Source organism: Typopeltis vanoorti, chromosome 13 (genome assembly GCF_054136105.1).
Source record: "Typopeltis vanoorti isolate ZY-2024b chromosome 13, IOZ_Tvanoo_1.0, whole genome shotgun sequence".
Taxonomy (NCBI): Eukaryota; Metazoa; Arthropoda; class Arachnida; order Uropygi; family Thelyphonidae; genus Typopeltis; species Typopeltis vanoorti.
The window spans coordinates 50,530,522-50,557,394 of NC_143561.1; the positions used below are offsets into that span (position 1 = coordinate 50,530,522).

The following is a 26,873-nucleotide window of genomic DNA, read 5'->3' on the forward strand; positions in this document are numbered from 1 at the left end:
TAGTGTCACCCACGTGGTTGGGCTTAGTATTGTAAGTTTTTGTGTGCCTGTTACATTAATTGTTTTTGTAATCCCCATAGCTGTCCTAGTGACTAGGACGAAATATAGGAAGCATTAAATTCTAATTTAATTCTTTTTGAGTGTTGTAAAAAATCCATTAAACCTCCAACATAATAATAATTTCTTAGACTTGGTGAAGGCATTTGACAGGGTGCCACATGATAAGCTAATATTTAAGTTGCAGCACATGGGTCTGGATGTCAGATTGATCAACTGGATTCAGGATTGGCTGTCTGATAGGTATCAGAGAGTTGTGTATGGTGGAACAGTTTTCAGGAGGCAGAGGGTTACAAGTGGGGTCCCACAGGGCTCAGTACTAGGACCTATATTGTTTAACCTTTATATCAATGACATAGCCAGTGGATTGCAGGAGGATATTCAGTTGTTTGCGGATGATGCGAAGCTTGGAAGGATTATTAGTAATAGTGCAGATGTGGTAGCCCTGCAAGAAGATTTAAATAAACTATATAGATGGGCAAATGAATGGGGGTGTCAGTTTAATGCAGCAAAATGTAAGGTCTTGAGGTTTGGGAAACATCGATGGGATGCTGCATACTCTATGGGAGGAGTTATACTGGAGGAAGTAGGGGAGACAAGAGATCTGGGGTTGATGATTGATAGAAACCTGAAGTTTAGGGGACATATTGCAAAGGTGGTGAAGGTAACACAGAGGATTGCTGCTATTATAAGAAGGACACTGACCTGCAGATATAAGAGGGTTATCATTCCATTGTATAAGTCTCTGATCAGACCACACTTGGACTATTGTTCTCAGATTTGGTCCCCAGGATTTGAAGGGGATAAATTAACTGTGGAAAGGATACAAAGATGGATGACAAAGATGGTTTCAGTACTGTACAAGGATAGTTATGAGGATTGGCTGAGAGAATGTGGACTGCAGAGTTTGGTGGATAGAAGAAGGAGAGGTGATATGATTGAGACTTTTAAACTGTTGAGAGATGGTTACAGGGTTGACACTGGGGAGTTCTTTCGCTTGGTTGAACAGCGGGAAGGAGTGATGACAAGAGGCCATCACTGGAAGTTACGAAAGGAAACTGTGAGCAAGAGGGTAAGGAGTGGTTTCTTTGTGTGGAGGGTGGTTGAGCCGTGGAATGCATTGCCTGATGGAGTGGTGAGAGCGAGAACGGTCAATGAGTTTAATGAGTGGTATGATAGATTTTGTGTTTCTCAGGGGGGGGACCTCCCCTCGATGAGTCTTGACAGACTTTATGTCTTAGGAAGGACCTCCCTCGATAAGTCTTTTGACTCCTTGGAGGCCTGAATAATAATAATAATGTCAAGGCAGGTGTCAACTCTCTGGCACATTCCTTCAGAATATGCGATGATATATTATCAAGTCCCACAGCCTTATTATCATCTAGTTTACTCAACTCCCAATACACCTCTTGCTCACTTACAGTCAGTCTCTCCTCCCCATCATCAACTGCTCTTCAACAAGGACTGGAACATTCCCTTAAGACGTGCTAATATGTCATCAAATCCTATTGCTTTATTGACATCAAGGTTATTTATTTCCTCAAATACCTCCTACTCACTCACAATTGAGCCATCTCTTCCTGTGTCCTCTACATTTAAGTTCCTCATGATTCCAACCTGATTAGGATGAAAGACCCTTATAATTGCCAGCCAGGTTGGCTGAGTGGTTAGCGTATCTGCTCTCCAGCCAAAAGACTGCGGGTTCGAATCCCACCGTGGGCATGGATGTTTGTGGTAGATGGTGCTGGTGTAGGTGATGAAGGTAGTTGTGGTTGGTGTGGACTGAGAGTTGTAGAGCAGGTGCCCTCCCTCAATGAGTCTTTCCACTCCCTGGAGGTGTTATGTAATAATAATAATAATAATAATAAATTGATCACTGAATACCTCAACAGTGTCTTCTGCAGTAGTTACCATTCTACCATTTTCATCTGTTAACATCATCTTACGATAATCATTCTTCCTTCTATTTGCCACATGTCTAAAAAACTCTCTTGGGTTTTTCTTTGCCTGATTTGCTAATTTCTGGTCATACTGCACTTTTGTTTTTCCTTACTCACTGAGTCACTCTCCTGTCTTGTTCTTTATACTCTTCACAATACTGATTATTACCATTATTCATCTTGCACTTCCTCCAAAGTACTCTCTTTTTCCAGATTTCATGCTTAAGCTCTACATTCATCCATTTTACATCTACTTATTCAGTCTTTTGGCCTTTGGAATACATTGATTTTTGATTCTTTCTGCAATTGCAATTCTCTTCATATTCAATCTAACCTTTTTAATTTCTTTCCAATTTCTACTTTAAATGCATCATTTATATGATTTAAATCAAATTAGATATAGTCTTTTTTTTTCTTCTTAGCCCTTAATTTCCATTTAATTTCAATTATCAATAATTCACGATCCATTCCACAGTGTGCACAAGGTTTGCTTCTTCGATAGCATTTTTTTGACCTTCTGTTGGTAACAGTATAAGTTTGTTTGCTGGCCTGGTTTGCCGAGTGGTTAGCATATTCACTCTCCAGCCAAAAGGCTGCAGGTTCGAACCCTGTCGTGGGCATGGATGTTTGTGATTGTCTGTGAAAATACTAATGGTGGTGGTCAGTGGTAGATGACGAAGGTTAGTTATAGTTGGTGAAGTGGTGGAGACCGAGAGTTGTAGAGAAATGCCATCCCTTGATGAGTCTTTGGACTCCCTGGAGGTGTTATGTAATAATAATTTCTCTGTTTGTTCTTGAGTGAAGCCCATGTGTATTATCTTCTTTTGAAAGTGAGCGTTTACAATAATGAAAGTGTTCTCAACACAGAACTCCTACATCTCCCTTCTCTTGCTTCATTCTTCAGTCCTAAACCAAATTTTCCAGTCATGCTTCATTCTTCTTTTTATCCCATTTTTGTATTCCAGTCACCTGATATCAATAGAAAATCTGTCTTATCAATATGGTACACCTTGTTGCAGTCTAATGTAAAATGTTCCTCATCTATAGTGGGTGCATACACCTATATGAATGTAACATTCAATGGATATGCCTTTATTCTGATTAGGATCATTCCGTCAGACACTGGGTTGTAACCCAAAATGTATTTTCCTTAAGTTAAGTTCACCTATTCCTAAAATCTTGAGCTCTTCTCATTTCTTTCTTTACTATTTCCTGTTTTCCTTCATGCACACTTCATACATTTCATGTTCCTATTTTATATAAATTAGTTAAGTGGAGGCATCTTCTGAAATTAAATCCATCAGAAGATGGACTCCCTAAATGCTTTGATCCAGCTTCATCATTCTTGTTAACTTCATCAGAAGTTCCCCCTCCCTCTCTCTCTCTCTCTCTCTCTCTTCTCCAGTTTCCATTTTAATGCTTTCTGACTTAAGTGTCCTATCTTCCTGTATCATATCTCAATAACTTAAGCCTCTGTTTATAACATTTTTTTTTTGTGGGGGGGGGGGGTAAAATATATAGAATAAGGCAGTGGCATACCAGAAGTGGTTTACTATTCCTTCTGTAATTGCTATTCATGTTGATTTAGGGATCACTGCCTGTCTACTATGCTATTTTTTTAAAAATTTATTTAATTATTTATTTATCATTTTTTTCAAAGTGAGAGATTCTTTCTGTATTAAAGGTCCTAGGATGGATGGATGGATGTTGGTATGGGTCTGTAGATGCAAAGGAAGCTTATTATTATAATTATTATTTTCCTGACCTCTATGGAGTCATAAGATTCATTGCGGGAGGCCATTTTAGACAACACAAAGTCTATTATACCACTCCTTAAACTTATTCACTGTTTGCACTTTTACCATTTCTCAGGCAATGCATTCAATGATGATCCTACTACTTTTCATGCAGAAACCTACTACTCACTGCTTCCTTTAGCAACTTCCAGAGATGATCTCTTGTCCTTGTAACATCCTCATATTCTACCATATGAAATATTTCCCCAGTGTCAATCTCATAATAACCTTTCAACAGCTTAAATGTGTTGATCATATCCTTCCCCCATCCTTCATCTTCTATCCACCAAATTCATCAGTTTGCATGTCTCTAGTGTATCCTCATAACCAACATTGTACAGTTCTGATATCATTTTTGTTCTCCATCTTCATACCTTCTCCAAAGTTATTTGCATCCTTTTTTCAAATCCTGGTGACCATATCTGAGCACAGAAATCCAGATGTAGTCTGATGAAAGCATTATACAGGTAGGGCCACTACTCTTTTATCTCTCTTGGTCAATGTCCTCAATATTGCAGCAATTCTCTGAGCTGTCTTCACATCCTTCGGGTATGTCTCTGAACTCCAAATTTCTGTCTATAATCACTCTAAGATTCCTTGCTCCCTCTGGTATAACTCCAAGTGAGAATGATGAAGCATTCCATCTGTGGATCCCAATTACAAAACCATACATTTAGTTACGTTAAACTGAAATTCCCATTAGTGCTCACATTTCAAGCTTATTCAAATCTTCTCGAAGAACAGAAATGTCGGCACTATTACTAATAACCTTCCCTAGCTTCACATCACCTGCAAGCAACTGTAGTCCAGTGACAGTATCATTGACATAAAGATTGAACAGTAATAGTCCCAATACTGAACCCTGTGAAACTCCACTCATAACCTTCTTACTCCCTGATTCTGCCCTCCCATATACAACTCTCTGAGTATCAGAAAGCCAGTTACCCATTCAATCCACTAACTTGATATCCAAACCGATATGTTGCAACTTAAAATCTAACATGCACGTGACACCTCAAATGCCTATGCAAAATTCAAAATATATGGCAATGTATGCCTTATCCACTGCTCTTGTTACTCAGTTGTAAAAGGCAACCAAATTATTAAAACTTGAGCACCCCTTAACAAATCCATGCTAGCCTGCATAAATAATATTGTCCTTGTCTGTCCAAATCTGTACACGAGTTCTTATCAGTTTCTCCAAAATCTTAACAACTACAGAAGAAATACAGACTGACATATAATTTTATACCTCCATTTTATCACCACTCTTATGCAATGGCACTATCTTACCCTTCTACTCTCCAGAAACTTGCTCTGCTGGAAGACCTTTGTTTAACAGCCAGGTTAATGGCATGGTCAGTTCCACAGTAAATTCACTTAAAACACGTGGCAAAATTCCATCTTGTCCCCCTACCTTGCTGACATCTGCCATACTCAATATTTGCAGCACATTCTTATCATTAACTTCTAACACTACTCCTTATCCCTTTTGGAATAAAGCATGCTTTACTAGATTGAAAAACGCTGATTAAATAAATTATAATTAAATAGCATGAAATCTCTGAAAATGTGATTGTGAATGGCAAGGATGCCTGTGATAAGAGTGACAGCAAGAATGTGGAAATGATGGAAAATGAAGAGAATGATCATTCTAAATACCCAACACTCAATGCCTCCTCTGACCTTTCACCAGGAAGTGATCAGAAAATTCCTATCCAAATTAGATACCAAAAAGTCCCCTGTCCCTGATGGCATTCTTTCAGTTATCCTGAGGATTTGTGCTCCAGAGTTGACTCTTATTCTATATCACCTGTTTATGTTTGCTTACTCCACTGGCATCTACCCTATGCCCTAGAAATTAATCAATGTCCAGCCTATTTCCAAGAAAGGTGACAGATCCTTACCATAAAACTATTGCCCAATCTCTCCCACCTCAGTCCTCTCTAAGGTAATGGAGAGAACCATCAATAGCCAACTCCTGTGCTATCTAGTGCAACCAAGTAGTTGCACTGGATATCTCTAACACTTTTGACTGAGTCTGGCACAAGGGACTATTAAGTAAGCTTTCATCATTTGGTCTTCTGTACATGATGTCTTCAATTGGGTCATCAGTTTATTCACTGGATGCACATTGTGTGTGTGTGTGTGTGTGTGTGTGTGTGTGTGTGTGTGTGTGTGTGTGTGTGTGTGTGTGTGTGAGAGAGAGAGAGAGAGAGAGATAGTTCCCTATCTTCTAACTATGCAGTTAATGCCTGGGTCCCACAAAATTCTGTTCTCTCACCCATCCTGTTTTTCCTATACATCAATGACCTGCTCCAACTGACCACTAATCCAATACACAGTTTTGCTGACAACATTACACTACATTCCTCCTTCTCACTTAAACCTGCACCACCACCACAACTCATGGAGCAGCAACCTCTGCAAGCCTAAATTCTGATCTCCAAACCATTTTTTGATGTGGTTTGGATAACCTTGTCAGTTTCGATGCCTGCAGAACACAGTTCTACCTTATTTCTCACAAAAAAAGAACCATATTATCCATGACAACACTCAAATCTGTAGGTAAGGAGAGATCTCTCTCCTTGGGATTACCCTGACATTAAGACTCTTGGCATAAACACATTATAACCATTGCCTTCTTGGCATCCAAAAAATTAGGATTCATCTTTTGTTCAAAGCATTACTTTATCCCTGAACAACTATTAACTCTGTACAAATCAAACATCTGCCCATCCATCAAGCACTGTTTGCACATCTGGGGAGATGCCCTAAGAACTCCCAAAAATACTCGACACAGTGTAGAAGAAAGCAGTCAGACTGATTAACGACTTATCTCTTACCAATTCACTCCAGCCACTCTTGCACAGACATCTAGTATCTATTACATGCATCTTCTATAGATATTTCCATGGTATATGCTCATCAATAATTCTCCATCTCCCTATCAAATCCATTGAAACATGTGCAGCTAGCACCCAACATCCCTTCACTGTCACCTTCACAGTCAAACTCCATACTCATAGAACAAGAGAAACTTGTTCTATGAGTATGGAGAGTCCTTATATGAGTCCTTCATTCCTATTGCTGCAGTATTGTGGAACAGCCTTCTGTCCCATATGTTTCCCAATGAATACAGTTTAATGCAGCAAAATGTAAGGTCTTGAGGTTTGGGAAACATCGATGGGATGCTGCATTCTCTATGGGAGGAGTTATACTGGAGGAAGTAGGGGAGACAAGATATCTGGGGTTGATGATTGATAGAAACCTGAAATTTAGGGGACATATTGCAAAGGTGGTGAAGGTAACACATAGGATTGCTGCTATTATGAGAAGGACACTGACCTGCAGAGATAAAAGGGTTATCATTCCGTTGTATAAGTCTCTGATCAGACCACACTTAGACTATTGTTCTCAGATTTGGTCCCCAGGATTTGAAGGGGATAAATTAACCGTAGAAAGGATACAAAGATGGATGACAAAGATGGTTTCAGGACTGTACAAGGATAGTTATGAGGATTGGCTGAGAGAATGTGGACTGCAGAGTTTGGTGGATAGAAGAAGGAGAGGTGATATGATTGAGACTTTTAAACTGTTGAGAGATGGTTACAGGGTTGACACTGGGGAGTTCTTTCGCTTGGTTGAACAGCGGGAAGGAGTGATGACAAGAGGCCATCCCTGGAAGTTACGAAAGGAAACTGTTTGCAAGAGGGTGAGGAGTGGTTTCTTTGCATGGAGGGTGGTTGAACCATGGAATGCATTGCCTGATGGAGTGGTGAGAGCGAGAACAGTCAATGAGTTTAAGGAGTGGTATGATAGACTTTGTGTTTCTTAGGGGGGGGGACCTCCCCTCGATGAATCTTGACAGACTTTTATGTTCTTAGGAAGGACCTCCCACGATGAGTCTTTTGACTCCATGGAGGCCTGAATAATAATAATAATAATAATTCCCATACACAGTCCTAGTGTACTATAGGTTGATCAACCAACTCTTGTGTATGGGGCCCAACTTAAATAAAAGGAAAAAAAGATGGACGGAAAAGATAGAGTGCTTACATGGAGTTGGCCACAGAACAAAATGTGAGCTTCAGTGGCTGGAGAAATGCCTGGCAGATGGGGTATGGTGATAAGAAGAATGTTTGAGGAGAGTGTAATGAAATTGTGTTTCCTGGAGCCAAGATTAAGAATGGTAGTGATGCCATAAGCATGCAAATAATGAAGGGCATGTTGGTTGGTATGAATAATCTAGCAGGTTACAAGTGTGGTATGTGACAAGACATGAATTGCTGGTACAACCAAAAAAGAATGTGTTGCATTCTATCCTACTGTAGTAACAGACTCATTCTGTTGCCATGATATGATAAAGGCAAGCTGAGACAGAGAGCTGTGATCACGAATGAGTCAGTGTGCAGATTGTGCAGAGGAATGGTGTAGACTTTGTGGATATGTTGAGTGAGTTTGATGTAAGAAAGGATTTATATAAAGTGGAATGCTTACATTTGAATGAATTTGGAGTAAGGTCGAAACTCTCACTGAAGGTATTGTTCATTGAGAGTTCAAAAGAAATGCAGAGTCAAGGAAAGTGGAATGCTTGTGGGTGGGGGGAAGGTCGAAGCAACCTAGATTATTATTATTATTATTATTCGTGACACCTCCAAGGAGTCCGAAGACTCATTGCGGGAGGACACCTACTGTACAACTCTCCATCTCCACCAAGAAGACGAACCTTTACTACCAATCATCTACATCAGTGCCATCTACTGCTCAACACCACCACCACAACTAGTAGTTTTTGTCTGTATGCAGGATGAAAAACCTAAGTTTCCGGGAGGGGAAAAACCATGCTACCTCCGTATGAGATCAGTTAACTCACCTTCAATTGAAAAAGTCCATATAGAGATTCCTCCCATCTCACAATGAGAATCGAACTTAGGCCTTTTCTAATCGAAAAGCTCAATGTACCATCGTTCTTCCAATTGCACTATGGAGGCACTTAGATGTTAGTGTAAATTGGAGAGTGATCACATGTTGCTGAATGTAGTGCTTCCCCCCCCCCCCCCCCCCCAGGTTTTTAAATTTAGCGGACTAAGCAACACAAGATGTAAGGGAGGTTGTGGGATGAAGGGGATATTGCAGTTTATGTATACTAATACCTGGAGTTTGGAATAAAGGCAAGGAGTCTTTGGCATTGGTTCGCTCAACTTGACCAAAAATTATGGACATTAGTGAGAATGGGTCAACCAAGGATGATATAGTCATGGGGATAGAATGCAAAGGATATGGTATCTTCAGAGAGGGCAGAGGGAACAGGATTGGGAAGTGGTTTGCTAATAATAGCAGAAGAGTTTGATCAAAAAGAGTAGAAGTATATCAGGAGGACAGTTTGAGGCTATTTTGGTATGAGATTGAAGCAAACAGGACAAAGTTTATAACTGGTTGCTCTGTAATCCAGGGGTATAAGTGAGAATATAGATGATATACATTAGCAAATTAGCATGATGAGTGGAGGCTGAGTAATTATTATAGGGATTTTAACTTTAGGGACATAGATTGAGAGGAAGCATGGTCAGAGGTAGAGAAGGAAATAAAATTTATACAGCTCCCAAGAGATAATAAGGGGTCGAGAGTGTTAGATCTAATCATAGCATCAGAGAACTTAACATTAACCAATCTGCTATGCCCTCTGCTTGGGGAAAGTGATAATTTTGTCTCCACCTGGGAGACTGTCAGACATACAGAATTTTCTGTTAGGAAGGGATATATGTGGAATTACAAAGCAGGTGATTATGACAACCTGAGGAGTTAGCTTTAAGCCATACTATGGCATAAGAATTTGGAGGGGAGATATTTTTGGTGCGTGAAAGGTGGTTGAGGGGCATTTGGAAAAAGCAGTATCAGACTGTATATCTGTAGTCAGAAGGATAAATCAGGTAAGTGCTAGATGGATGAATAGCATCATTAAGCAGGAGTTGCAGAAAAAAGAAAAAGCTGTAGAGAGAGTATAAAGAAAAAAGTGATCAGCATACCCATAAACAATACAAGGCACAGGCAAGAAGATTGACCTGTATGGTTCAGAAGGCCAAAGCTAATTATGAGAGAAAGCTAGCTGCTGAGGTCAAAAGAAATCCTAAAGAGTTATTTCATTATGTGGCAGTAAAAGGAGGAATGACTATGGAAGGATGATTTAAAAAAAGTGCTGATGTAGGGAGGTTACAGATGCAAACTAAATAATTGAGTAACTGAGTTATCACTTTGCAAGAGTATACTGTACATTCTAGGGATAATATTTCAGGAGAATAGAGGTTGAAGAATTTGAGGTAATTATGATATTGCAGAACCTTAATGTGAACATGGCCATGCTGTTATCGGCTTGTGTATTACAAGAATGTGCAAGGGAATTAGCAGCTCATATGCCCAAGCTGTTTAATTTAAGCCTCAGTACTGGAAAGGTGCCAATGGGATGGAAGGAGGCTGTATAGTTCCACTACATAAAGGAGGTTTCAAGAGAGAAGTAGAAAATTATAAGCCAATCAGTATCTTAGGAGTGATAGGTTAAGATATTGGAGAAATTGGTAAAAGACAGAATTCAGGACTGCAGGCATAGGAATATAGTACTTTATGGCAACATGGTTTTGTGAAGGGTGCTTTAATAATTGCTTACTGTTTCTAATAAAGCTATCCAACTGATATTCCAATTCCAATTCCTTTATCCAATTCCAATGTCACTTAAATAGTGACATTGGAGTTGGATAAAGAAAATGGCTACTCAGTGATAATACTGCTGCCGCTGTACTTTTCAAAGACATTTGACAGGATTCCACATAGAACTCTGTTATTAGAGAAATTGGAGCAAATAAGGATGGATATGAATCTGGTGATTTTAGGGTGGCTGATGGATATATCAAAAAGTGGTTTATGGAGGAGTTTAGTCCAGAAGAAGGTAAGTGACTAGTGGTATATCACAGGGCTCAGTACTTGGCTACTTTTGATCCTCTGTTGTTTAATTTGTATATCAATGATATAGGAAATGATTTGATAGAAAATATTCAATTATTGCTGATGATTCAAACCGGGGAAGAATGATAGTAAATTAAGGTGACGTAATGATCCTGTAGGATGACTTAAATAGACTGACAGTATAGGCAAAGGTAATTTCCAGTTTAACATGGTGAAGTGTAAGGTGATGCACTTTAGGAAGAAGACATCATAATCTATGTACTGTATTAACATTATTAAACAGGAGGAAACTGATGAGGTCAGGGACATACACGTGATTGTGGACAGGGAGTTGAAGTTTATTGGGCAATTGCAAAGGTAGCCAAAATAGCACATCAGATTACATGGTTGTTGAAGAACACACTGATGAGCAGAGATATGGAAACTATTGTTCCTCTTTATACAGCTTTAATAAGGCCACATTTAGATTACTGTGTGCAGGTTTGGTTGCCTGGATTCTGTGGCGGATGAAGTGGTAGAGATGACCCATAGGTGAGTGAAGAAGATTGTGGCAGGTCTATGGAATACACCCTATGAAAATAGATTGAAGGTCTGTGTACTTCATAAACTAGCTGATAGGGGAAAAAAAAAAAGAAAAGAAAAAAAAAGGAGACATGATAGAAGCATATAAGGAAGAGAATGAGGGGTCACCATTGGAGATTGTGTAACAGTATGATAAGCAAGGATGTTAGTATTAGATTTTTTGTTTGTGAGTGGGTTGCCAAAGGTGGTTGTGAGTGCTTCCTCAGTGAGTGTGTTCGAGAAGAGGTATGATAGGCATTATGTGAAAAATGGACCTTCCACTATGAGTCTTCTGACTCCATTGAGATACCCATATAATAATAATAATAGCTCAACTATGTCATCTGCATTGGTCACCTGGGTCTGATCTCCATCCAGGAATGTAATCTGTATGCATTTTTTTTTCCTGTTGGCCATGAAGAGCTCAGGAGACAGCTTGCAGGTGTAGCATGGAATGAGGAATTAGCTGGAAAAGAGATCAATGCAGCTTGGGGGAATTTTCAAAAACTGTTTAGTAGATGCAATGTCTAAATGTATTCCAAGGGTGAGAAGGTTAAATAAGGTGGGTGTGAGATGGATGAATAAAGAGATTAAGCATGCGATTCAGAGAAAAGGGTGGAAACAACTAAATATCTCCATCCAAATCATGGAGGCAGCATAAGAGAAGTGGAAATAACCAATTCCACGAGGTCTACAAAGACCAAGCAAGGAGGGTGACTTGGTTGGTGAGGGTAGCTAAAGAGAGGTATGAACAGCAGTTGGCTAATGAAGCCAAAAAGAATCCTAAGGAGTTCTTTCGATATGTAGCCAGCAAAAGAAAGAATAATTATGGAAGGATGACATTGATTGGAGAAAATGGTATAAAGACAGCTGATGCAGAATGTGTGGTGGAGATGCTTAATGAGCAGTTCATAAAGATCTTTCAATCTTGTGAATGTGACTTCATGGAGGGATTGAGAGCAGTTGATGATGGGGAGGAGAGATTGACTGTAGGTGAGCAAGAGGTGTATGGGGAATTGAGTAAACTAGATGTTAATAAGGCTGTGGGACTTGATAATATATCACCACATATTCTGGAAGAATGTGCCAGGGAGTTGACATCTGCTTTGACATATTTTTTTAATATGAATCTTGCACTCAGTCAAGTTCGTAAGGAAGGCAAGAATGTGCCACTTCATAAAGGAGGTGATCGAACTCAAGCATCAAACTATAGGCCTATCTGTGTGTCAGGTGTTGTGGTTAAGTTGTTGGAGAAGCTTGTGAGAACTAGGATCCAGAGTTGGGTTGATAACAATGGTATTATCTTTGATGGACAGCATGGATTTGCTAAAGGGAGGTCATGTTTTAGTAATCTACTTACTTATTACAATAAAGTGACTGCTTCCTTGGACAGAGGAAAAGGATACACAGTAATATACTTGGATTTCGCAAAGGCTTTTGGTAGAGTTTCTCATGATAGGTTGACAGTCAAACTAGATGGGGTTGAATATTAGATTGGTGCATTGGATTGGAGACTGGCTATCTGATAGGTATCAGTTGTGTATGTGGGAGCGATATCCAGGAAAAAAAGAAAGTCACTAGTGGAGTTCCTCATGGGTCTGTTTTAGGTCCAAATGCTGTTTAACTTGTATATTAATGATATAGGTGAAGATTTGGATGGAGATATTTAGTTGTTTGCAGATGATGCAAAGTTGGGACGAACCATGAAGTGTAGTGAAGATGTTGTGGCCTTACAGGAAGACTTGAATAGATTGAGTGATTGGGCACGGAAATGGGGATGTGAGTTCAATGTTGCAAAATGTAAGGTTTTAAAATTTGGAAAACAAAGATGGGATGCGAAATTTATGCTTGGTGAGAATATATTGTTGGAGGTAGAGGAAATAAGAGATCTGGGGGTGATAGTGGATAAGGATCTAAAATTTAAGGGACACATAGCCAAAATTGTGAAGACAACACAAAGGCTTCTGGGAATGATGTGGAGGACACTGATGTGTAGAAGTAGGGAGATTCTTGTTCCATTGTATAAGGCTTTGATTAGGCCACACATGGACTATTGTGCCCAGATTTGGTCACCGGGTTTTCAGAAGGATGAAGAGATGTTGGAAAGGGTCCAAAGGCGACTGACTAAGGTAGTTTCTGACTTCTGGAATGTCGAGTATGAGGAAAGATTGAGAAGATGTAATTTGCAAAGTCTGGTGGACAGGAGGAGGAGGGGAGATATGATAGAAACCTACAAGTTGGTAAGGGGTTGTTATAGGATCAATGCTAGAGAAGTTTTACAGAGAATAGTGGGAGATCAGGGGAAGAACCAGAGGTCATCCCTGGAAACTGTATAAAGAGAGTGTGAGTAGGGGAGTGAGAGGCAGGTTTTTTTCGTGCAGAGTTGTGAATGATTGGAATGCCTTGCCTGAGAATGTGGTGTCTGCAAAGAGTTTGAATGTGTTTAAAACATGGTATGATGAGGTCTGTGTGTGTGTGTGTGTGTGTGATAAAAGGACCTCCCAGATGAGTCTTTGACTCCATGAGGTCTTGGGGTGGTAATAATAATAATATAGCAAAAAACTCATTGGAATTTTTCTTGAATTGCAACACCTTTTTCCTTTGAATTCTTTCATCTGTTGTATTGCTGCAAGCTGGTTTCTAAGTCTATGATAATTGCCTACTCTACAATTACACATAAATTCCTTCCACCTTGATACTTCTACATACCTATTCATCCTCCAAGTCAGGACTACATGGGCACTCACCAGCTGGGGTGAGTATGACATCTCAGTCACAGTCAGATCCTCTGATGCTATGACTAAGTCTAAAATTCTTGATTCTTGGTAAGGGGTTGTTATGTTGGAGTTCAAAAGTTCAGTTTCCTTTACTGTATGATGCCTCCTCTGCCCAATTTATATTGCTATAGTTGAAGTCCTCCATTATGATCACTCGCTTTGCACTTGCCAAACTAATTTGCTTAAAAATTTCTTGCTCATCACCTTATGGAGCTGTTCTCTACCCCTCTCCCTCTCTCTTTATATGCATATATTTCCTTGTCTGTAGCAACATCTGACCTGGTTGGCCGAGTGGTTAGCATATTCGTTCGCCAGCCAAGATTCACATACTGCCAGAAGCATGAATCTTGTGATTGTCTGCGACTCTACCACTTCTTCTAGGAGAAGGCTTCACTCCCAAAACCCAGCGAATTATGATAGTGACCATATGACATCAAAATGATGTGACATGTGAATAACTAAAACTATAGCAACATCCCACTCTATACTATATACTCTCAAAGCCAGTAGTGTCATTTCTGCTCTAATTCTCTATTCTGAAAGGCTCAGTTCAAGATATAGATGTGGAAAGTTTTTTTTCCTCCCTTGGTTACAAGGTAAATTATAATTCACAAATTATATTCTTGTTTAATCCTTTATGCAAGTGGAAATAAAAGTTTGCGCAACAATTTATGCGCAACAATAGGATTTTGTGCAACAATAGGAGTGATGACAAGAGGCCATCCCTGGAAGTTACGAAAGGAAACTGTGAGCAAGAGGGTGAGGAGTGGTTTCTTTGTGTGGAGGGTGGTTGAGCCGTGGAATGCATTGCCTGATGGAGTGGTGAGAGCGAGAATGGTCAATGAGTTTAAGGAGTGGTATGATAGACTTTGTGTTTCTTAGGAGGTGGGGGACCTTCTTTCGATGAATCTTGGCAGACTTTGTTCTTAGGAAGGACCTCCCTCCCAGTCTTTTGACTCCATGGAGGCCTGAATAATAATAATTTATGTTCATGAAGGCTATTGTATATAGAGTCAACAGCTTTTGTATGTAAGTAGCCTAGTCGTGAAGATACTTCATGTGTAAACTTTGTTCACTTTCACTTGGGTGAAGGATTAAATAAAAGTATAATTTCTTGTCAATTACCTAATTTATTGAAGATGTAGATGGCATGCCTTGATAGGTTAGTTCAATAAGCACAAGGTGAGTAATTATATGAGGTTTAGACTATGAGGATAGAGAAGTGAAGATGGACTTGAACACATGGGTAGAAGGAAATGGAATTTATGTAGCTACCAACAAATAGTTAACTAAAACAGCATGTGATGGAATGACAGTGACTTTATCTGATGATAACAGTGGATCAGTCCATAACTAAGGTATCTACTTTGCCTTTTGTTAGAGTGAACATGCAATCTTGACTAAACTATGATTTTCTGATTAAGACATATTATTGAAGTGATTATGAAATGTCAACATAGTACTTTACAGTGAAAGAATAGTAGCAGCATGACATCAAAAATTGCAAGCCCAGAGTCAGGAGGGTAAACTTAGGAGTTAAAATGGATGAATAACATCACCAAATAAGAGCTTAAAAAAAAAAAAGGAAAGAAAGAAAAAGGAAAAAAGTGGAAGAATATGCAGGCGCACCCCAATCATACAATGCATCAGGTTCCGGACCACCATTTTATAGCAAATTTCATTTTATAGCGAATCACTGCCTTTCTTTCTTTCTTTCTTTCTTTTTTTTTTTTCCCACTTGTAGATGCATGTAATGGTTTAATAACATGTACACATAAATGGAAATGAAATACAGAAATGAAGATTTAGAATAATTTTTGAAAATGAAAAAGTTATTCTGAATAGGTTGGCTTAAGGATAATCAGAAAAAATAGCCAAAGTTCTCTGCAAATATAATTTCCATTGTACTTTCAAACCTTTCATTCAACTATCTACCTTCATACATTCTCCTAAAGATCAGCTGCATCCTCTTGAACATCTTGGAGTATATAAAGTTCCTTGTGCCTGCAGTTTAGCCTACTTTGGACCAACTGGTAGATCAGTTAGCATCCTTCTTGAAGAACACAAAAATCACATCTGCAATAATCCATATGGCAAGTTGAGATTGGCAGACCATGATCTGGATACTTCTTCACATAGGAGGGGATGAAGAAAAACATCTATGGCTATTTTTTCTGATTATCCTTAAGCCAACCTACTCAGAATAACTTTTTCATTTTCAAAAAATTATGAGCAGTTCCTCCTCTTAGACCTATAACGACTTCTAGTTATTATAGGTCTGAGAGACTATTTTTAGAATCGGCATTTCAAACCTTTCATTCAACTATCTACCTTCATACATTCTCCTAAAGATCAGCTGCATCCTCTTGAACATCTTGGAGTATATAAAGTTCCTTGTGCCTGCAGTTTAGCCTACTTTGGACCAACTGGTAGATCAGTTAGCATCCTTCTTGAAGAACACAAAAATCACATCTGCAATAATCCATATGGCAAGTTGAGATTGGCAGACCATGATCTGGATACTTCTTCACATAGGAGGGGATGAAGAAAAACATCTATGGCTATTTTTTCTGATTATCCTTAAGCCAACCTACTCAGAATAACTTTTTCATTTTCAAAAAATTATGAGCAGTTCCTCCTCTTAGACCTATAACGACTTCTAGTTATTATAGGTCTGAGAGACTATTTTTAGAATCGGCATTAGCTGTGAAGCACTCTTCCAATCTCAACAAGTATGGTCACATTAATTTACCAAAGACCTGAGACTATAATTTTAAGACCTGATATCCTGGCTTGCTCAAAATCAACTTTATGGTTATCTGATTCACAGAGAGAGAGAGGTGCTGTGTAAGGACATTAGTTCTGTTTTCAATTACAATTCGAATTGTTTTCCACAATTACTTAGTTCAATGCTGTGTGCCTGTCACAGTTATAATTGTTGGGTAAAAAACTAGCAAAATATTAGCGAGTTCAATAAATGTGTTTTTCATTTCTTGGTGTTGTTTATGCTGTGAAGCTTGCTTATGAATAAGCAATGACACCTATACGTAGGGTAATTAGCATATTTTGTTCTCTGAGGATATCACTGCTATATCAACCAGTGGTGTGCTAAAATTCAAATTGCTTAATATCCTATATATGTTCTGCTTTGTTTCACATGTTATCCTGTGTTGCTAAATTGTGTGTAATGTCATGTCACATATATACTGATACTTTTACACCCTGTTCTCATTTATTTCATGTTTATTATAAGTCTTGTTTTTCTTATTTAAGTTCACCTGAGATAGTTTTGTTGTATGATTTGGAGCAATATATAGATAATATTCTTATTCAAGATTTTAATTCCAAATGTATTTTTTTAAAGGCTCTTTGTGTCCCACAATACCCACCTATCATTGTTCTCAATGGTTTTTATTGTTATGTTTTTATGTCGAACTTGGATTATAAAATCATGGAAAGAAGTACAAGGTAATAAATCTTGATTTTTATTTTTAAAGTGTAAAACTATACGTACACATCATTATGTTAAATGATAAACTTACCATAGATATATACTTGAAGAATATTTTGAAAGGAATTTATTGATTAAAATTTCTGTGGTTTATTAATAAAATACACTTATGTGGTTGGCATTGTTGTTTTTTTGAAAATCATGTTTATATTGTAAAATATTCTAAATATAAATTTTGAAACTGTTTAGAATGTGATTTTACTAACATTTTTATGATAGTTATCTAGCTTCAGCTTCAATATTTTTCGCAACTAACTTTATGCCAAGAAAGTGAAACCTAATTTTTTTTTTTTTTTTTTTTTTTTCCCAATGGGACATTTTAGTTCCCATATATTTCAAGCTACAATATGAGGGGGGTTCCATAAGTTTCCAGTCTGACTAACTTTTGAGGTGATAGAAAGAAAACAACTGTGTCACTTTTCAACATAATCTCCCTTCACTTCAACACACTTTTCACATCTCTGAATTAATATTTCTATGCCCTTGAAAAAATAATCTGTACTTTTGTCTGCAAAATGGCCTAAAACTGCATCTTTCACCTCATTGTCATCTGCAAATTTTCTTCCTCAAAGGTCTTTCTTCAGTTTCAACAGGAGGCAGTAATCACTGGGTGTTAGATCTGGGCTGTAGGGTGAGTGTTCAATCTCCTGGAAGCCACAGTTCTTCACTGCAGCTTCCACAACAATAGCCGTATGGACTGGAGCATTGTGATTCTGCATTCCTCGTCTCTTCTCCTTTATGGTGTTGCACAGCTTGTGCAGGAGTGAAGCATAATATTCTGCATTCACAGTGGTATTCCTTTCCTTGAAGTCAATCAAGAGAATTCCCCGCAATCCCATAAGATTGTTACCATGATCTTCTTGGTGGACTGTGAATGACTTTGGCTTTTCTGGGTGATGCTTCGCCTGGTTTGCACCACTCCATGGATTCCCTTTTTGAAAAGAGGATCGTAATAAAGGACCATGGTTTCATTCCCGGTGACAATGGATTCCATCACTTCTCTGTGATTCCCTTGGCAAAGTTCTAAAAAATTGCGGAACAGGTCACACGATGCTCCTGAATAGCAGAGAGAAATCGGGTGTACTGACCATCATGTGAAGCTTCTTGTGAATAATGCAAAAGATGGTTGTTATAGAAAGCACCAACCTTCTTTGAGCTTCAGCCGTCTATTGTTGAGCAGTTCCTCCTCAACAGTTTTCTTTAGTCATCACTTCCACAGGCCAACCATCATGAGGATTATTTTCAATGCTTTCTCTTCCTAGGTGAAACAGTTTAGTACATTCTATCACGGTGGAATATGAAGGAGCAGCTTCCCCATAAACACCATCCAATTGCTGTTTGATATCACTTGGAGAAAAGCCCTTGTTTAGTGAAAAACTTTATCACAGTGCAGTACTGAAGTTTTAACATTACAGCCACTTGGTGAGCTACGTGTTAGTCAAATGAGTGCCTCCAACTGAATGATGCAAGTAAACAGTTGAAACTGATACACTAAGCTCCCAGTAGATGATGCTATCTATCATGGTATTTTAAAATTGACATGAATTTTGTATGTCAGGCCAGAAACCTTTGGAACCTATCTCATATCTTCCTTAGTCAGTGCCTTGAAAACACTGATCTCTTGCTGTCTTTAGGTGAGGTGAAGACAGCCTTGTCAGCTTTAATATTATCAAAACACAATCCTACTATTTCATGCAGGAAGGATCACACTTCACCCCCCCCTCCCCTGCCTTTTGATAATACTCATATCTCTTTGTAAGGTGAAAAGCAGATCATAAGATCACATTGCATCATATCCATAACTTCCTCTGCATCTAAAAAAACTAGGTATCCTTTTCCATTCAAGACTATTTCTCACCACTACAAATCCTAACTGTGTTGGAAGTTTATTTTGCACTTGGTTAGACTATAATAAATTTAGTTTAATCCTTTATCCAAGTGTGAGCAAACAAAGTTTGCACCTGAAAATATCTTCAGGACTGTAGCAAGGTGATGCAATTGTCGGCAAGTATAAATGTGCCTAACTGTGTATAAATTTCAACTCCATCCTGTCATGTATGGAATGGCGCACCAAAATCTAACAGTATTTTCCAGAAGAGGACACTTGGGTTAATTTGTGATTCTTTTTTCATAGATTCACTCCAGTCACTATCTCAAAGACATTGTTTTTGCTTTGTGCCTCTTCTTCTGGCATATTCAGGCATTTTCATGGGCATTGTTCCTGTTAACTGGCTGACTCCATTTTCCCACTTTTCCTAACACATGCACGGCTTGCTGGCCAATATTCATTCACTCTCTTACTCCAAACATAACAAATTTCTTTTCTTTTGTAATATGGTCTCCAAACTTCAACTTCCTTTCCACCATCACCTCCAAATAATCCATCCCATCCATTCTAACATAATACATAGCTTGTAATCTTTTTATCCCAAAGTACATATCCACTTTACTACATGGAATGATAACCATTATCCTTTGTTCAAATTACCAATATATTTAAACCTTCCTGTAGGATCTTTATAGTTAAAATTTATTTAGGTTTACTGTCATGTTAATATTTCAGAAAAAGAGGGGAACATAATATGGGAGGAGACAGACTATTCTTAGACATGTCACCTATACCAGACCATATGGCCTTGGCAGTACCCTTCACATACCATTACACAGCCTTTCTCCATATATGACCTGGCAGTGTGGATAGCAGAGAGATTATGTGCAGACTGATCAGGAAGTCATATAAGCATGTTGCCATCTTGTTCAGGCCTGCCTGTATACTCTGGTGGCCAGCCTGCAGAACTGTTTTTCTGCTGTACCAATTAGTAGAATAGCATATTTAATAGGATGATGTTATAAGTCGGAATGGAAAGAATACTATGAAATAATCCCCTGTGATGAAGAGGAATCCAGGGTTTGAGAGTGCTGGATCTCATAATAGCATCAGAAGATGTTTCCATAATTATACAAGGTAACCACTTTATCTCTAACTGAGGAGAGTGATTATGCAATCTTGTTCTGAAATTTTCAGTTAAGAAGAGATGTATGTGGAACTACAGAACTGGTGATTCTGATAAATTTAGAAGGTAGTGTGGAGCAGTGCCATGGCATAAAACAAGGAATTGATGTCAGTAGTGCATGGGAAATGGTCAGGAAATGTTTCTATGAGCAGTATCAGATTGCATACCCAGGTCAGGAGGATAAACTATGTAAGAATGAAATGGATGAGTAGCATCAGTGGTGTAGCTAGAGCTTTTGCCACCCGGGACGGTTCCTGAGTTTGCTGCCCCCTCTCAATACACACCAAAAATACTACAAAAAGTCAAAACGATGTATAGGAAAATAAAGTAAAACACTATGTTTATTTTAGTTGTAAGTATAGTTGTTAAAAACTATTTATTAAGTAATAAAAATTACTAAGTTAACATAAATAAAAGAATTATCGAAAAATAAAATTGTGTCTCACGTGAAAAGTACCCTCTCTGTCCCCCCCCCCCCCAGCTATGCCACCGAGTAGCATCATTAAGCAGAAGCTACAAAAAAAAAAAAAAAAAAAAAACGATGTTGGAGAGAATATAAAGAAAAAGGTGATCAGCCGGCTTTGTGAACAGTACAAAGCAGGAAGGTAGACTAGCATGGTGAGGAAGGTAAAATCAGATTATGAGATAATGCAATTGCTGATATTACAGAGACTGATGTGAGAATAGAAAAAAGGCAAACTGGAGCTGCTTACCATATTAAATGTGACTATATTTCTCAGATTAGATAGTATATCAGCCGATGTTATGAGAATGTGCAAGAAAAGTGGTTTTGCTTCTAACCAAACTGTTTAAATCTCAGTTTCAGGCAACATTCCAAGGCAGTGAAAAGAGGGCAAGATTGTTGTGTAAAGGAGGTCCTGAGACAGCAGTAGCAAATTACAACAAATTCTGTGTCTACAAGGAATTCTGATGACCAAATCTGCGCACAGTATGGCTGTATCATTTTCTAACAGACTTTGATACTTATGTCCTCTTGAGATTACAAGTAATCCTTTTGAGCTGTTTTGTCCACTTTTGCAATATCCCCCCAATCTGAATTTCAAATCCTTGTTCATGATGCACTCCCAGATTTTTAGCCATGTGAACTTTCTGTTAGCTTTGTATTGCATTGATGTAAGTGGAACAATCCTCTTCCATCAGGGCAAACATAGCTTGTAATATTTTGATTCCAAAGTTTCCTCTTATGTGCCATTTCCTCATTGCATATGCATGCTCTATAGTTAAAATGACCTTTACTTTGCCGTTATTTATTTTTGCTCATAATGCCAGTCTGTTTAGCACATTTGTAATGGGCAGGGACAAATCATCTTATGTTGTACTTGACTTGAGGAGCACAACACAAAAATTTATCTGCACTCTATGTCTACATATTGGGCAGGCACACCACAAATCATGGTATTTGTGCTTCCATCAAAACCAGAAGGATTAAAACCAGTAAAGATATGTGAATGTTGACACATTTAAGGAGGGAAAGAATATGTCTGAATAGAAAATATATTCATTAGAGGCAAATGAATTATCAATTTACAGTTCCATGTGGAATTTATGCTTGTTCAATACGTTTGCTGTGGGCAGAACAAATTATGTCATCCTATTTGTTTCATGTTTGCACATAAAACATAGAAGGATTTATTTTTATAGGACTTTGGAATAAATGGATTTTTTCTGACTACATCTGAAGTGAAAAAACATCCCCTCCATAGATGGCACACTTTACAGATGCAAGCAAATTAAGAAGTTTTATTGTAGCACTAAACATTAGTGAAAATTAGGATAATTAGAGTATTTAATGTAATTAGAGATAACTTGAATGAACACTGTATAGTGAAAAATATCCTATACCGTACTGCACAGATGCAAGCAAAATGAAGATGTTTTATTGTAGCACTGAATACGGTATAATCCTAACACCCTTTATCAAAATAATTGATAAAGGAAATTCATTCTAACAATTTTTGATGATCTTGCATTATTTGAATTTCACTAATTATCAGAGTATTTCCAAGAAATCCATGAAAATCTTGGACATCACATGAGGTAAAAAGGTAGAAATAAAAAATCATGAAGTTTTATACAAAATCTGCATTTCTGAAGCTGCTAATATGTGCTAGAGAATCTTTAACTTAGAAATATATGTGAAATGTCATATTACAAGACTTTCAATATTGCTTTGTAATTAAAATCAAAGAATGTATATGATTATTTTATAAAAGTAACCATGATACTGGTGTGTGTGTTTCACACAATGTTCAACTGTATTTTTGAAGATTGTAGAGGGGGGGGGGAAGAGTAAGAGATAAGAACAGAAACTTTCCCCTGAGTTTAATGTTTGTATTTACTTACCATTATATAATATCATTGCAAGTTCCTTGAAATGATAATTAGAAACACACTCGTATCCCTCTATTGCTTTTCTCAAAGCAACTTTTCATTATTTTTTTAAAAATCTTCAGTTGTAGAAAATATATGTCATACTGATTCATAATTCTAGTATATGCAATACAGTCTATTGATTTTGAATGATTGTCTTTATTTTCTTAATGTTTGTAGATATAGGAGGATATTATGTTTCTAGTTATAAAATTGAAATATCACTAGGCATTCATCTTTCAAGGGACGCTGTAACTTCTAGAGAGCATGCGTCCCGTGGGTAGCAGATAGGGGAGCCCACCAGATTTGGTGGCGTGGTCTGAATATGTTGAATAAGGACTTGTGGACCAACAGGGCCATAAGGGGCAATCATCTTGATTGTAAAGAGAAGTGGCCCTCCCATGGTCCCCCTAGCTCGATCTATCCTCTTCTTCCTGTACTTCGAGGAAGATCAACTTACTTTAATCTTTCCTATAAGGCCTTATCAGCCAACTCTTCTTATTTTATGACCCTTATGCTATTAGAATACTCGAGGGCTATGGGGTCTTTCTATTTCTGGCATATATCTATGTCCTTCTCTATAATCTACTATTTCCTCTATAATCTACAATATATCCTATTCCTCCTGTGGATTTAAATTTGGAAGAAAGCTAGTAAGCCTTAAGGCAGCCCTACCACTGGACTATCCATCACCAGGCTAGTCACCTGACATGGAAAACATGAATGTACTTTTAAGCCAACAGAGAAAGGTAATCGAAATGAATCTATGGAAAATGACCCTGGAATGGAAAAGGTAAAACGAAAATGGGAATGACAAAATATAATACATATAGCAAATTGGAACATAAGAGGAATAGTGTATAAAGAAATTGAATTAGATCAGATATTAAATGAAAGAAATTTTAAAAATAGCAGTAATCACTGAAACAAAAAAAGAAATTAAAAGGAACCATAAGAACTGGAAATTTTAATGTAATATATAGTGGAGTTGACAGAGACCAAAGAGCACAAGCAGGTGTTATGATTTGGATTCATAATTCCCTTTCAGAACAGTTAAAATATTATAAATTATGGAATGATCAAATAATAGAAGCTAGAATAAAAAATAGATAGAGGTTATTTAACAGTAATTGGTTTATATGCCCCAGAAGAAGGAAGGAAGAGAACAGGATAATATTGAATTGCATAATCAATTACAAAATATATGGGTGATTATGGGTGATTTTAATTATGGCAATATAGACTGGATTGAAGAGATAGCGACTGGAAGTAAAGAAAATGAGTTTCTTGAGTTTTTGAGGGATAACTACCTCAGACAGTATGTAACAGAGGGCACACGAGGATTAAGGGTCTTGGATTTGGTCATCTCATCGGAGGATGTAATTATAAATGAGGTGTCAAATCATCCACCAATTGGTGAAAGTGACCATGAGGTGATTACCTGGGTGGTTGCCAGCAGTGCAAGGACCCCTGTGAAAAAAGGGTATATGTGGAACTACAAGGGGGATGATTATGAAGAGCTCAGGAGACAGCTTGCAGATGTAGCATGGAATGAGGAGTTAGCTGGAAAAGAGATCAATGCAGCTTGGGGGATTTTCAAAAACTGTTTAGTAGATGCAATGTCTAAATGTATACCACAGGTGAGAAGGTTAAATAAGGTAGGTGTGAGATGGATGAATAAAGAGATTAAGCATGCAATACAGAAAAAAAAGGCATTGTGGAGACAGCATAAGAGAAGTGGAAGTAACCAATTTCATGAGGTCTACAAAGACCAGGCAAGGAGGGTGACTTGGTTGGTGAGAGTAGCTAAAGTGAGGTATGAACAGCAGTTAGCTAATGAAGCCAAAAAGAATCCTAGGGAGTTCTTTCGATATGTAGCCAGCAAAAGAAAGAATGATTATGGAAGGATGACATTGATTGGAGGAAATGGTATAAAGACAGCTGTTGCAGAATGTGTTGTGGAGATACTTAATGAGCAATTCATAAAGATCTTTCAATCTTGTGAATGTGACTTCATGGAGAGATTAAGAGCAGTTGATGATGGGGAGGAGAGACTGACTGTAAGTGAGCAAGAGGTGTTTGGGGAGTTGAGTAAACTAGATGTAAATAAGGCTGTGGGACTTGATAATATATCACCATGTATTCTGAAGGAGTGTGCCAGAGAGTTGACACCTGCCTTGACATATTTTTTTAATACGAGTCTTGCACTTGGTCAAGTTCCTAAAGAGTGGAAGGGTTCCTAAAGAGTTCCCAAAGGGCAAGATTGTGCCACTTCATAAAGGAGGTGATCGAACTCAAGCATCAAACTATAGGCCTATCTGTGTGTCAGGTGTTGTGGTTAAGTTATTGGAGAAGCTTGTGAGAACTAGGATCCAGAGTTGGGTTGACAACAATGGTATAATCTTTGATGGACAGCATGGATTTGCTAAAGGGAGGTCATGTTTTAGTAATCTACTTACTTATTACAATAAAGTGACTGCTTCCTTGGACAGAGGAGAAGGATACACAGTAATATACTTGGATTTCGCAAAGGCTTTTGATAGAGTACCTCATGATAAGTTGACAGTCAAACTAGAGCAGATGGGGTTGGATATTAGATTAGTGCATTGGATTGGAGACTGGCTATCTGATAGGTATCAACAAGTTGTGTATGGGGGTGCAATATCCAGGAAAAGGAAAGTCACTAGTGGAGTGCCTCAGGGGTCTGTTTTAGGGCCATTATTATTTAACTTATATATTAATGATATTGGTGAAGATTTGGATGGAGATATTCAGTTGTTTGCAGATGATGCAAAGTTGGGACGAACCATAAAGAGTAGTGAAGATGTTGTGGCCTTGCAAGAAGACTTGAATAAATTGAGTGATTGGGCAAGCAAATGGGGATGTGAGTTCAATGTTGCAAAATGTAAAGTTTTAAAATTTGGAAAACAAAGATGGGATGCAGAATTTATGCTTGGTGAGGATATATTGTTAGAGGTGGAGGAAATAAGAGATCTGGGGGATGATAGTGGATAAGGATCTGAAATTTAGGGGACACATAGCCAAAATTGTGAAGACAACACAAAGGCTTCTGGGAATGATGCGGAGAACACTGACATGTAGAAGTATGGAGATACTTGTTCCAATGTATAAGGCTTTGATTAGGCCACACTTGGACTATTGCCCAGATTTGGTCACCGGGTTTTCAGAAGGATGAAGAGATGTTGGAAAGGGTCCAAAGGCGACTGACTAAGGTAGTTTCTGACCTCTGGAATGTTGAGTATGAGGAAAGATTGAAAAGATGTAATTTGCAGAGTCTCGTGGAGAGAAGGAAGAGGGGAGATATGATAGAGACCTACAAGTTGGTAAGGGGTTGTTATAGGATCAATGGTGGAGAAGTTCTACAGAGAATAGTGGGAGATCAGGGGAGAACCAGAGGTCATCCCTGGAAACTGTATAAGGAGGGTGTGAGTAAGGGAGTGAGAGGCAGTTTTTTTCGTGCAGAGTTGTGAGTGATTGGAATGCCTTGCCTGAGAGCGTGGTGTCTGCAAGTAGTTTGAATGTGTTTAAGACACGGTATGATGAGATGTGTGTTTAAGATAAAAGGACCTCCTAGATGAGTCTTTGACTCCATGAGGTCTTGTTTAATAATAATAATAATAATAATAATAATATATATAATAAAATAAATAAAAATGATTATGTAATATTAGCAGGAGAATTAAATGCAAGAATTGGAAACACAAAAATTAATTATAATATATGAATATATGGAGGACATACTCTAAACAGGAATGGTAAAAAATTGATTGACTTTGTGGTTTATAATAACCTTAAAATAATGAATTCTTTCTATAAACATACAGACATACATAAATATACTTGGG

General features: G+C 38.0%; 1 protein-coding gene across 1 annotated transcript in view; it reads left to right on the plus strand.

Moving 5' to 3' along the window:
- The window catches only part of LOC150100145 (uncharacterized), a 192,644-nt gene that overhangs the window by 14,589 nt on the left and 151,182 nt on the right, over positions 1-26,873 (plus strand). The window contains exon 2 of the mRNA XM_090403073.1: positions 17,456-17,559. Within this exon, the coding sequence (XP_090259199.1) occupies positions 17,496-17,559 (64 nt within the window). The 5' untranslated portion in view covers positions 17,456-17,495. The remainder of the gene's footprint in view (positions 1-17,455; positions 17,560-26,873) is intronic.